At 37.1% G+C, this 13,673-nt stretch overlaps 1 protein-coding gene across 5 annotated transcripts in view; it reads left to right on the top strand.

Moving 5' to 3' along the window:
* LOC106793760 (transcription factor SOX-5) overlaps positions 1-13,673 on the top strand; it is a 200,436-nt gene that overhangs the window by 131,853 nt on the left and 54,910 nt on the right. The window contains exons 1-2 of one of the 5 annotated variants that reach the window (XM_014760948.1): positions 5,442-5,461; positions 5,558-6,055. The exons of 3 other annotated variants lie outside the window; for them this stretch is intronic. In XM_014760948.1, coding sequence (XP_014616434.1) covers positions 6,039-6,055 — 17 coding nt within the window. In that variant the 5' untranslated portion in view covers positions 5,442-5,461; positions 5,558-6,038. One more of the 5 variants, XM_014760947.1, reaches the window with a different exon arrangement.

Below are 13,673 nucleotides of genomic sequence, written 5' to 3'. Positions count from 1 at the left end.
CTCTCTCTCTCTCTCTCTCTCTCTCTCTCTCTCTCTCTCTCTCTCTCGTTAAACATTCTCCATATTCCTTCTTCTTTCCTCCTAATTATGTCCAAGGCTGGCACATCTGATTTCTATCGCATGCCATAAGTAGAATGCCTTTTAGGCGATACAATATATGAACAGGAACGAGTTTTACGAGTTCAAAAGAAGATAAGTCGCGATTTCCAAGAAGAATGCGAAAGTCCATCCTGAGTTATTCCTTATGCTCTCTTCCTCGCATACGAATAACTCAAGAAAAGAATTGAATAATTGATCATATCCCTTTTCAAAGAATATTTACGTTTAATCATAAAATTTATATATATATACCTACCCTTCTTATCTTAATAATATAATTATTCATTGTCCTCGTAATAATTATCATCATCATTAACCAAATGATCATTTATCATATATTTACATGCTTCGTTATTCGAAATAATGAAACCGAAATAAAAGCATTTCCACATTTTCACAAGCTTTTATACGAAAGAGACACGCATGAGCGACGCAATGCGTATATTTCCTTTGGCAAAGAACGCAAAATCTCGGGTGTATCGACGTTGCTAGCAAGCGAGTGTGTACAACGTTATGTTACTTCAAAGAAAGCTTAGTAGTCGAGAAAGAGATAGTAGAAACGGTGAGGAAGAGAAAAGGAAGAAAAGTACGAGAAGAGAAGAGAAGAGAAGAGAAAATAAGAGATAGAGAGAGAGAGAGAGAGAGAGAGAGAGAGGGAGAGAGATAAAGAGAAAAACGAGAAAAGAGAAAGAGAACGGGTAATGATCGTGGCTCGTAGTTGTTGACAAAAGAGAGCATTCGCGAGTGGACGAAAGGCGGGTTATAATGGTGGGAGAGAACGGGTGAGGAGGACTTAGGGTGGGGGTTGTAAGAGGTAGGAGTCGAGGGTGCGGTGATGCGGAGAACGAACTCGCGGTGGAACAAGCTGGAAGGAATGGTTTTGCGGAGGACATGAAAGGGATGCGCACCGACGCCACGCTCCGACCATTTCTCTCTCTCTCTCTCTCTTTCTCTCTCTTTCTCTCTCTCTTTTTCTTTTCCTCCTTCCCTCTCTTATTCTCTCTGTTTCGCTTTTGCTCCTCGCACGAGCAAGAACAGCAGGGATGATAGTAGTACAACCATAGTATGTTGTTGGTAGTATATAAATAGGTATATATATATATATATATATATATATATGTACATACGCGATGTATCAACCTTGTGTTGTGTACTTCTACCTATGGCGGAAACGAGACAGGATATTCTATCCGAGCGTGCTACGCTTTCGGTGGTGGTGATGATAGTGGTGGTGGTGGTGGTGATGGTAGTGGTGGTAGTGGGGGATGTTGCGGAGGGATGAACACGCCGGAGAGAAACCGACTGACGTCAACCGAAGAACCCTTTACCGACGGCACATACGTGGAAATGTCTTGTACCTTCCTTGAATCTCCCTATCTTTTTCGCTTTACTAAAAGAACATTTTTATAACGCAAGATAGATAGATATAATATAAAATAAGGATTTATTAAATAATATTTTCTTTTCTTTTCCGCGTATATATAAGTTATTTATGATATTTTGTGTTATTCACGTTCTGTACTGATTCTAGAAAAGAAAAAAAAACAACTTTCTTGAGATATTTAAATGATACATTATTTTTGTATAATGCTTTAGGGTATGTCCGTCGAGGTATCGCGTGTTAAACTTCAACTCGGAATAATAATACCGAGAAATAATTTGAAGTAACCGTACGGGAGTTTAATAATAATTCGTTTTGAATAACAAACAAGAGATATTTTCTCGTTTCCTTGTCCCCCAGGCATAATATATTATATTCTACAATTTCTTACTAGACATTGTATGTATCTTAGATGTTTTACAATTCTTATTACGATACCAGAAAAACGAACTTAACTGTGCTACACTTTAATAAATTAAGACATAGGCAATTAAAATGTGATTACAATTAAGATATAGGTACACGATGAATATACGTAGTATGTGGACTATGATATCATTCGTACCTTTCTTTATACGGATACGTAGAATATCATTAACCATTTGCGTTGAAATTATTTATTTATTTTCCTTCTAATTAAATATCCAACTATAGTATTAGAAAACTCTCCGAAATATATTTTAAATACAATTAAAGTTAAAAGTAAATAAAAGAGAGAAAAAAAATGTTTAATAATCGTATAAAATAATAAATAAATAAATAAAGTATAATAACATAAAAACACGTTGTGTTATATTTCGTACGATAAACATTTTTTGATATCTTCCTCGAACATATTATTATTAAAATATCATTGTAGTAAAAACGAATCGATTTATAATAACTATATTCTATTATATAATAGAATTAAATCAAATATAAAAAAAAAAGAACGAATCAGGAGAAGTAACCAGTTCCTGCGAAGCGCAGGAACCACCAGTGCCAGAGTTGCTTTAGCGAAAGAGTGGTGGCAAAGCGTGAGAGGCAAGCAGCAGCAGGGGTATGTGGGCGGACAGCTCGACGACAACAATGAGCATTGTGATTTGCGCGGGTGTGCCTGGGCTCCTATTGGTCGTTTCTCTTCACCACCTCTCTACTACGGCGTCACGACGAGGCCGATAGGCGCCGGCCGAGGGTTGTACCGTATCGTTGGTGCCACTGCTACAACGCCAACGCCACCGCCACCACCACCACCACCACCACCATCACCACCACCATCACCACCACCGCCACCACCACCACCACCGCTTCTGCTCGAGACAATAGACAATGCGCACTGCCAGACTCCACCGCCGCCTCCAAAGACCTACGTTGCACCTGATTCGACCTCTCTTTTCTCCACCTCTCCCTCCTTCTACTCACCGTTCTTCCACAAATCCAACCTTTCTACCTGCGGAATAGAATCCCCCTTTTTTTGATTTAAATCGTTTGCGGGGGAAAAAAGAAATATATATATATATATATATTTGTGGACGGTCTCGTAATATTTATAAACGTTTTATTTTCGTATTATTTATTTTTCTTTTTGCAAACATATTTGATTATTCATAGAGATTATTTCTTATATATATTTATAATTGTACGAAATTGTATTGATCTATTATTTGGTTTTAAAATTTGTCTCTCATTTTTTTTTCTTTTTATTTATATATTTTAATACAAACTTTAAACAATATTATTTTCTCCAAAGTTCGATTAATCGTTTTATATTTAAACTCGATTTTTTGACTCGAATAGAATGAAAAAAGAAAATAAATAAAAAAAATAAGGCGCGCGCGCGCGCGAGAACGCGTTCTCGCCGATTACGATGAAAAATGGCACGTGCTCGTGTGTTAACTTGGGTCACAGTGCGTATCATACGTAACCGCAAGCGTGCGTGGACGAATGGATGGATGGATCCGTGCAGCATGCGTGCGTATATGCGTCGGTTAACGGTGCCACGTGACGTTCGATAGGTCGATGTTCAGTAAAGTTTTAGGGGTGGTCGGTAGTTCGTATTCATTAGTAGAGAAACAAGAATAAATCGGTTGCTTTTCTCTATGCGTAGGCTCGTTATCAAAGCCTAGTAAGAAAAGAAAAGAAAAGGACAAGGAAAAAAAAAGGAAAACAGACAGAAGTTGTCGTTTTGCGAAACGGAAAGCAAACGTCTGAGGAGTACGATCGGCAGACGACAGTTCTAACACGACGAAAGAGAAAGAGAAAGAGGAAGAGGAAGATAGATAGAAAGAAATAAAAGAAGTTAAAACAGCAACAGTAGTAATGCAGTAGTATAGTAGTAGTATAATAATAGTAGTAGTAGTATTAGCGTAGTAGCAGCAGCAGCGAAAGCAGCAGTAGTAGTGCGGTAATAATAACACAAGTGGAGGTGGTGATGGTGGTGGTGGTCAGGTTGTTAGTAGTGGGGAGTAGAAACGGGAGTAGGACTGGGTACGGCAGCGTGGGTGTCGGAGAAAGGAGGCGGCGACTACGCCCGCAAAGGGGCGTGCCATCGCGAGTATAAACTCTGTTGGCTTTGCGTGGAGAGAGAGAAGTTGCGCGAGCGCGAGCGCGCGCGCACCTATAAACAGAGACGTGACTAAAGGATCCCGGGGGGGATCGGAAGAGGAGGAGGAGGTGGAGGAGGTGGGAAAGAGAAAGAGAAAGAAAGAGAACGATGGGTAGTAGTCAAACGGTGGAGGTTGGCAATTGGTAGTGGTGGTGGTGGTAAATGTGTGTGGTGGGAGGAAGTAGGACGAAGCGAGTTAACAAAGGCATAGAGAAAGAGCGAGTGAGATGGTTAACAGCACGGGTTATATGGGGGAGAAGAGAACAGTAGAAGAAGCGGGATGGAAAAGAGAAAGAAGTTGAATGGTTGGAGAGGGAGACAAAGATACACAGAGAAGAAGAGAAATAGAGAAAGAGAGAGAGAGAGTGATAGACGGATAGATAGATAGATAGATAGATAAAGCGAGAGGAAAGATGAAGCAGTAGCGCGCGCCGGCTAACCAACCAAGCCAACCAACCAAGCCAGCCAGCCAGCGAGCAAGCAGCAGCAGCAACAGCAGCAGCAGCAGCGCCTTCCGAATCTCATCCCGCACGATCCTCGGGGCCTTCAGTCAGTCAGTCGACGCTCCGAGACGCGCTGATTATTTCCATTGTATGCTTGCCGTCACCGTCACCGTCACCATCACCGTCACCGCCGACGCCGCCGCCGCCGCCGTCGTTGTCAGAGAGGGGGAGTTTCTCTTTCTCGTTCTCTCTCTCTCTCTCTCTCGTTCTCTCTTTCTCGTTCTCGTTCTCTCCCTCTTTCTCCCCTTTTCACTGTGTTTCTTTCTCTTTCTTGCTAACTCAAGAGCAGCGCAAAGCAGTAGAGAGTCGCGACCTCCCTCTCGTTCCCGGCCGGCCTTTCCGGTACTACGAGACCGGCGCTCTAGCGAGGTTACACGGCGCCTCGTTGCCCGCGGCAGTGGTACGTGGACCGAAGGAGTGTCGCTAACACGACGACGCCGCGAGCGGACGCGTCACGCCAACCGCGCGCGATCCGCCAAAGGATCCCCCGAAAAGGATCTAACAATAATAGGAGGGAGGATCCCCCGGCGCGCGATACGCAAGTGTTTTTCTAAGAGAATCCAACGATCGATACAACTAACGTGATCGATAGATTGATCGATCGATCTTATCGTCGTCGTCGTAACGATCGTCGACTTCGTCGTCCAGTGACAAGTGTTTTTCGTTTTGTTTTGTTTTGATTCGTTTGATCTTTTTTTTCGGTTTTCTTCTTTTCCCTTCTCCCCTTAACCCCCTCCTTATAACAATATCGACAATTATTTCTCACGTTGATATTCATTCCTTTTATCCTCTCTTTTTTGTTTTTCTCTCCCCCCCCCCTCTCTCACTTTCTTCGTTCGTTCTTTATTTTTCGTTTTTTTTTTTATTTTTTATTTTTCTTCTTCTTCTGATTACGTATGTATTTTATCCGATCTTGAATAATATTTTTGATCGGTTATTTGTTGGCAACGGTAATATTATTTATAATACGAAATAACATCATCATCGTAGTTCCCCGTCGACGAAGTAATAGAAAAAGGATTGACAAACGTTCCCTTCTGCTGTTACTCTATGAGAGGAATCATGACGTAGGCCTTTATATCTGGTTTTTTTTTGGTGTTACTTTGGTGACTGCCGGATTGTTCAATTAGTTCGTTATTACTTCTTGATCGTTATCATCTTCGAAGAGACAACATCGAACTAAACGAACACGACGGAACCGTCGTCGTATTATTATCATCATCATCATCATCATCATCATCATCATCGTCATCGTCATCTTCATCTTCATCGTCATTTGTATCATCGTCGTCGTCATCATCATCATCATCATCATCATCATCATCGTCAACATCATCATCATCATCGTTCTCCTACTTCGTTGTCGGCAGTGTCGAGTTTGTGCAGGTGTGCGTTTTGTTTGATACGTGACAAGTGTCGCTACACCGTCGTCGACGTGCCGAACGCGATACCGACGCACGGGCAGAATGATATGAGCACGTTTGGCAGGTGAGTGACAGCTCTCGTTATTTTCTTTCCTTATTTCTTTATTTTAGTTTCTAGTCGATAGATACACTTTTACCATTTTTAAATTACATTTTATTTGTTTTATCCCAATCAATTATCGAACGTCGTTGATTTGAAAACATTACCGAATTACGCGGTTTAATTATCGATCGATAGATCGTACAAATTAGTAATAGGAAAAACCATTGATTAGAAATATATTGATAGTAAATTCGATTAAGTTTTTTCGTCGTGCGATAAAAAAGATCCGGTTGGTTCGTTCCCAGTTAACAGAATAGATAGATACGCATCAACGAGCCATGTGTTCGCAAACGATGGAAACGAGACTGAGGGATTCGGGACGATTAGAACATACGAGAGGGAGAAAGAGAGAGAGAGAGAGAGAGAGAGAGAGAGAAAATGATGGGGAAACTACGCGAAGGGTGTCAAAGTAAGAGAGGAAACGCATCTGACCTAGTGACCCTTCTTGCTTTCGTATCCTCCTCTTGCCTTCCTTCCGCCAGATTCCACGCTCCTTCAGGCTTCTAAGCCCTCACATACACACGACCCTTCCAAAATTATTTCCCATATCCTCTTTACACGAGTTATCATATTAAACTCAAACGGCAAAATCTCACGATATAATTTGGAAAGATATATTTTAATCACTTCGTTAATATATTTCTTTTTGATATTGGTTTATAATATTTAACCAAAAAGAAAAAAGAAGAAAAAGAAAATCGATTAGCATAGAAATAGGAAAATGTTGAATAAAGTGTCATGGTCGGGTTTACGCAATAAGTTAAGGGAAAGATTTTATTTCGAGTTTTTGGGTACTACTCGTCGTTATTATTTTGACGAATCTAACGACGAATCCGTCGACAGCTGTCTACATCAATCACACTTCAACTAAATAGTTACTTCACAAAGAACATATTTTTGTTTGTAATCATTGTCATTGAATAAAATAAAACGAATAATCTAAATACGCGATATAAGATTCGACGGATCGTAAGATCAAACGCGGTCAGAGTGTGTGTTGATAGGTTTATTTAAAAATTTTTCAAATGAAATCTAACAAACGAGAAAGGTGGCGATTATGGTCTTACGATAGCGTGAGATTACGTGCGTGGGCCGATGTTGGGTCTTGAGGCGACTTAAAGCGCACAGTGGGAGCCCTTATTGTTGAGCGATCTCTCGAAGGGTCGTCGCGTAGTTCCCCTAACATAAACAGCCCCTGGCGTCGCCCTAAGGGTGAAAGAAAAAGACCGACAGAGATAGAGAGAGAAAATCCGGGGATAGAGGCACAGGGTCCCTTATTAAAAGTCATAAGAGAAGTAAATTTTTCATTGTGAAGCAATTAAAATCCACATTTCTAGTGGGGTGATCGGTATAACGTGTGTTACGTGTTACATAAAAATAACGTTATATAGTAAAAGTTGAAAGCTCTCTCTTCTCTCTCTCTCTCTTTCTCATTCGTAAAGCTCACACTTGGAAAGCTCAAGCTTTCCGAGACTCGCACCGCTGGAGATCGAACACGCACGTTCTCATCTCTTACTCTTCTCTTCTCTTTTCCTCTCCTCTCTTACTCGTCTATATTTATGATCCTTTGTCTAACTCTAAAACTTTAAATATAGACAATCATCGGAGGTTTATTTATAACGGGGCTCCTTGAATTATTTTTAAACGAACACGCCGATTCCCTATAACTATTCCGACGAGAAAGATTTCTTTCGACTAAGGCGCGCGCGCCCCGGGTTAATGCGTTTCGCGTATAAAACCTGCGTTATCGCGGTGTAACTTGTTTGTCGGCCTGGTAAAAAGCTTCCTACTACTTACTAATACTACTACTACTACTTACTACTAGTACTACTACACTACTTCCACTCTAATATAATAATCGTTCATATTTCTTATTTTTACTTTTTTTCTTTTTTCTCATTGGACTTGCTTCTTTTTTGTCTTTTCTCTCTCTTATCTTTGATTAATCACCGAATAAGAATAATATCATCATCGTTACGAATCGGTTCGTTAACGATATTTATGAAAATAATTAATTAACAAACGCGTTAGGTTATAAAATGTAACTATTATTTGAACGTTATTACGTATTACGTTACGTATTACGTATATATTACATTATAAAATATAAATATATAAATAAAATTAATACAAACGTGTGTGTAAATCTTCTCCTCCTCCTCCTCCTATCGTATACACTTTCTCCTTCGTTTCCTTTTTTCCTTTGGTTTTTTTTTTCTTCTTTTTTCTTTTACAAAACGATTAGAATATAAATATGAATTTTTATTGTTGTTGTATTGAACGAATCGAAATAATCGAAATACGTTTTAGATAAAATATCGAGTTTATTTCATTATTTAATCGGGAATAAGAGAGGGGAGGAGGCACTTACTTTTCCGGGCTAGCACGAAGAGATTTAGTTTTCCCCGAGAATAACTTCGTGCTTTTGTAGATGGTCTGCCCACTCGGTGTAGTTAGGTGGTATGTAGTAGGTAGTAGGTAAAAGAGAACGATCGCGCCAAAAATATCGAATCATTTTCTAGAGGACGAGGAGAGGGGGACCGGTAATAATAATAAAAGCTTAGTGTAGTCCACTAAGTTTCGAACTATTGTCGAGCAGGTCACACTTATCGACGATGCACGTCGTGTGAAAGATGGCACGCTTCGTTCGTTCGTTCGTTTCTTCATTGGTTTGTTTGTTTGTTTGCGTCATCGCACCTGTTCTCGATGAAGAAAATATCATAGAATAGGAGCACCAATTAATTCGAAATTTCGATTATACCTTTAGTATTAAAAAAACATCGCATAAATAATTGTCCTTGATCAATTACTCGAGTTCGTTACTCGAGAATTACGATCGTCGAACTCGTTTACGCCTACGTTTATCTTTGATTACATAATATTGAGTGTATATATATGTTTTTACATGCGAATTTTCCATATGGTCGGGTTTATATTATGTTTGTGTAGTGGTAATAAAAAAAAAAGAATAGAAAAAGAAGAAAATAATATTCACCCTCTTTTAAAATGTCATTGATATTATTATTTTTGTTCTTATATATATTCTTATTTTAAATAACAATTTATTATGCGTTTGACTTATTTTCTTCTTCTTTTCTAATAACGTTCGTTTAATCAAAATATAAATTATTTGACATCTTGCGTCATTTTTGTGTACGAATGACGATAGATTGATATTTATTAATTAGCGTAATCGTTTGAAATATTCGATATCTAGTGTAATTTTCGTGGAAAAAAAAATTCTTTAATTTTAAATCGCCAATGTAAGTGTCAAAATAACAACAACACGAATTTCTCTCAATATTATCGAAAATAATCAGAGAAGACGTAATAACGTTACGTTTATTAGAAAAAAAAGAAAAACTTTCAAGAAAAAATAAGAAATAAATATTGCGATTTAAATTTACAAAAATTTAATACGACCGTTATGTCTTCATGAATGATTCGTTACATTTCGAATGACTTCTAGGATGACGATATAACAAGGAAAATTTAATATATATATATATATATATGTAATGAAATGAGTTGTGTAGTGTAGGGATTTTAAACAGAAACGTGGGCCCACGAGCTTTGAGATATGTGAACGATTCTATAATTACGTTAGACGTCTACTCGGTATAATACAATGAATTTGGAAATGCGAGCGTGTAAACTCGACAATGAAGGAGATATACTGCGTATTTTGATTGCGTCAGTGACTACAGTACGCTCGTAGGAGAGACAAAGCACAGTACTAAAGTGTCAAAACATGAGATTCTCGGTTCTCTTGATGCGAGAGTAAGATGGCGATAACGAAAGAGTGATTCGAGCATGAGAAGAAAGCAAGAAGAAGAAGAAGAAGAAGAAGTAGAAAAAGGAAAAAAAAAGGAGTAGCCATTCTTGCGTAAATCGACTTTAGAATGAAACGAAGAATGAGATAAACTAATAATATAAACAATAATGATAAAACATCACCATCATCATGTAGAGATATCGTGTTTCTTTCGAGTTGATATATATATATATATATATATTAGTATGTATTATTATATACTAATATAATAATATATTATACTATTATATATATTACTATATAGTAAAGTATTTAAAATATAATTATTTGCGAAAAGGTTTCATACTTTTTCTTTTTTTCTATTCGATTGTTTAGATAGATCGGAGAAACAAGAATTTCATGAAACAAAAATATTATTATTACTCGTCGAACGGATTGATAAGATTCTTTGTAACGTTATCTAATGTCATGTTGGAAGATAATGCTTAGGCATGTTAATCTTCGGAGATGGAAGAGAATCTATATGTATATATTTAACGTTTGATCGATAAATCATGTCATATTTATTATTTTATAGTTTGAAAAAAAAGAAAAAACAGATTATATCAGCTCGAATGTTTTATAAGTCTACACGTGGATTATTAAATATTAGCATGTATGAGTTATTGGAATATTATATATATTACGGTTTATATATCGACACAATATAAAAACGAATAACATCGATTTATCTTAATAGTTAACTTAATAATCTTCGTGTCATTGTAATTATAAAAAAATATAAAAGATTATCGGACAAGTGCCTATCGATATTTCTTCCACTTTCATCTTGTTCTCTCTCTCTCTCATTTTTTTCTTTCTATTTATCTCTCTCCCTTTTTGTAATATTGTACTTGACTTTGACCAATCTAATGAATATCATATTATTCTATTCAAAGAAAAACTATTGTAAGCAAAAGGTAGAATTATTCGTCTATCGTAATTAGAACATTAACGATTAATCATTTCTGTGCCCGATTTCGCGATAATCGATACGTTTTAATTTAAGAAACGATTGTTTAAGACTAAGGAAAAAGATGGTTAAATTTAGATTACATTCATTAGAAAATCATATTTCAAAATTGGCGATTTCAGTGATACGAGTTCACGAGATATTATCTTGTCCGTCGGATGTGTAACCGGAAAAATGAAAGATCCGCGCGTAATTGTGAATAAATCAAATTATTATTATTATTATTATTATTATTATTATTGTTATTATTATGGTTATAATAATAAACTACCCCCCTTTCAAACAAAAAACTAATTAATAATTCTATCGAACGATTCGAATGATTTAAAAGAAAAAACGATTGTCATAATAAGCCAATACGCGAGGATATAATTAAATGGAGAAGGTTAAGTGATTTAGCACGTGGATTTTATCGATGAGTCATTATTCCTGTATAAATAACATAAACTTAAATACAACACACGTGTTTAATTGTAACTTTGTAAATAATACTATTAAAAATTCATTAAACTCAATCATAGAGAAACGTATAACTATCACAAGTTAAACGAGGCGATGCGATTTCTTGCACTTTCGATATACTTATATAAAAACAAAACAAACACAAAAAAACTTGCGGCAATACGTTTGCATATTATTAATTTTAACACCGATAGGATCGACCTGTAACATATTATTTCTCGTATAAATTTCTTTTTTTCTTCTTCTTCTTCGTTTCTGTTTGCACGGTTGAACAATTTGATTGAAAAAAAAAACTGTCGTTATAGATTTTTATTAGAAATATCTCTGAATAGAATACAAATATCCATCGGGCAAATCGTTATAACGTTAATAATTAAACGTAACTGTATATATCTATATATATATATACGTATATCGATCGGTAAATATAATCTCGCGTTAGAAAGTCAATTAATAATGAATTTCATTATTAAGAAGGTATGCCCGATGATGTGTCTATTAAGATTAAGAAATAAAATTACAATCGACGTTACATAGATACACACGTATGCATACATACACACATATGCATTATAGATAAATACATAATAGGATACGCGAAGAACTTTCCTCATGAAAGATTCTTCGAATATACTCATATAGATAAGTGTCAGACACAAAATCTAAGAACTGTCCAGAGAGACAAACAACGAATCAACCTTAGAGATAATCATGTCGGTCATCATCATCATCATCATCATCATCATCAACATCATCGTCTCATTCAAATAAACAATAAGAATATGACAGTTATAATATCGAAGGGGTATCGTTTTCATCTTATTCGTATTATCTTACGTCGTCTGCATTCTATATGCATACACACATGTCACGTAAATATAACACAATATATAAATATATACAATATACGTTTGAATATTTATATTATATTTTAACACTTTGCCACAATTTTAAATCATATTTTAATATAACAACTCATTCACAAATATACAAATTTATATGTTATACCATACTCTTTGGAGAACAAACCTTTATGAGTAGATCGAATAGATAAAAAGAGAAAAAAAGAGAGGATGGTGAAGGGAATGTGGGTGGTAGGAGCTAAAGAAAGAAATAAAACAGAGAATGAATATTCGTCCATCGAAACGTATGAATAGTTGCAAATAGTCGAAGTACCATAGTAGTACCATAGGTATCATACGTGAACGCATCGTCCGTACGCGTGCTTTGTTCTTGATGTATGGACCGGTTACGTGTTCGTTTGTTCGTTCGTTCATTCGTTCGTTCGTTCGTTCGTTGGGTAGTCGAGTTCGTTGAGATAGTACTGCGGCTTTATAACATACACGTGGGTGTTTCTCTTTCTTTCTCTTTCCCCCTCCCTTCTCCCCCTCCTCTCTGTCTCTCTCTCTCTATCTCACTCTCTATAAGATTCTAGAAAGTGTAGGTAGAAGTGAAGCATAGGTCGTGCGCGTGATGTGTGAGAGGGTACACGCGATGTTCGGAGGGAACGCACGCGGAGAACTCTAACGCGTTCCAGATGCTACGTGCTTTGTTCCCATCGGTGCGTACTCTTTAATAGCGATGCCTTAGGTCCTCCTCACCCATCCACCCACCCCCCACCCCCTTCCTTCAACTCTTTTTCTTCTTAAAGTATCTTTATCTTACAGTCTTTACTCCCGATAGGTTTGGTTCCATTTATCTCGTCAATTCTTTCAATCCTTTTTGTCATCCCAAATTTGATATTATCTACTCATCCGAGTCATACACTTTCGGTTATTTTTTTCTTCCCACTTTCTTTTTTTTCTTTCATCCCTTCTCGTTAAGAGGAATGATCTTTACGAAGGGTGAATTCTCTACTTGTTGTTCTTCTTCTTCTTCTAAAGCTCACAATATGCCTATACACGCCTGTGTAACATATATATTTAATTTAATATTATATATATTATATATGCTATCTCTTAATGTCTTTCTTAACACTCATTCCATTACGGAAGAAGAAGAAGGAGAAGAAGAAGAAGAGGGAGAGGGATAGGGCAGCGCGAAAGGACAAGTTCGTTCATCGTGAAGGATCGAGAAATCGGCTTAAAGTTCTTTAGCAATTTGACACTGAACACATGGCCCTACTTCTCTTTAAACTCACACTCGGCAAGATATTCATTCTCCTCCTTCTCCCCCTCCCCCCTCCCCCTCATCTTCCATCTCCTCCTCTTTCTTCTCCCCCCTGTCCACCTCCTTCTTCTACTTCTTCATCTTCATCTTCTACTTCTACTTCTTCATCTTCATCTTCTACTTCTACTTCTTCATCTTCATCTTCTACTTCTACTTCTTCA

Source organism: Polistes canadensis, unplaced genomic scaffold (assembly GCF_001313835.1).
Source record: "Polistes canadensis isolate GaletaPanama2010 unplaced genomic scaffold, ASM131383v1 scaffold_18, whole genome shotgun sequence".
In the NCBI taxonomy this organism is placed as follows: Eukaryota; Metazoa; Arthropoda; class Insecta; order Hymenoptera; family Vespidae; genus Polistes; species Polistes canadensis.
The sequence above is the reverse complement of the archived record's forward strand: the minus strand, read 5'-3'. Positions and strand labels throughout refer to the sequence as shown.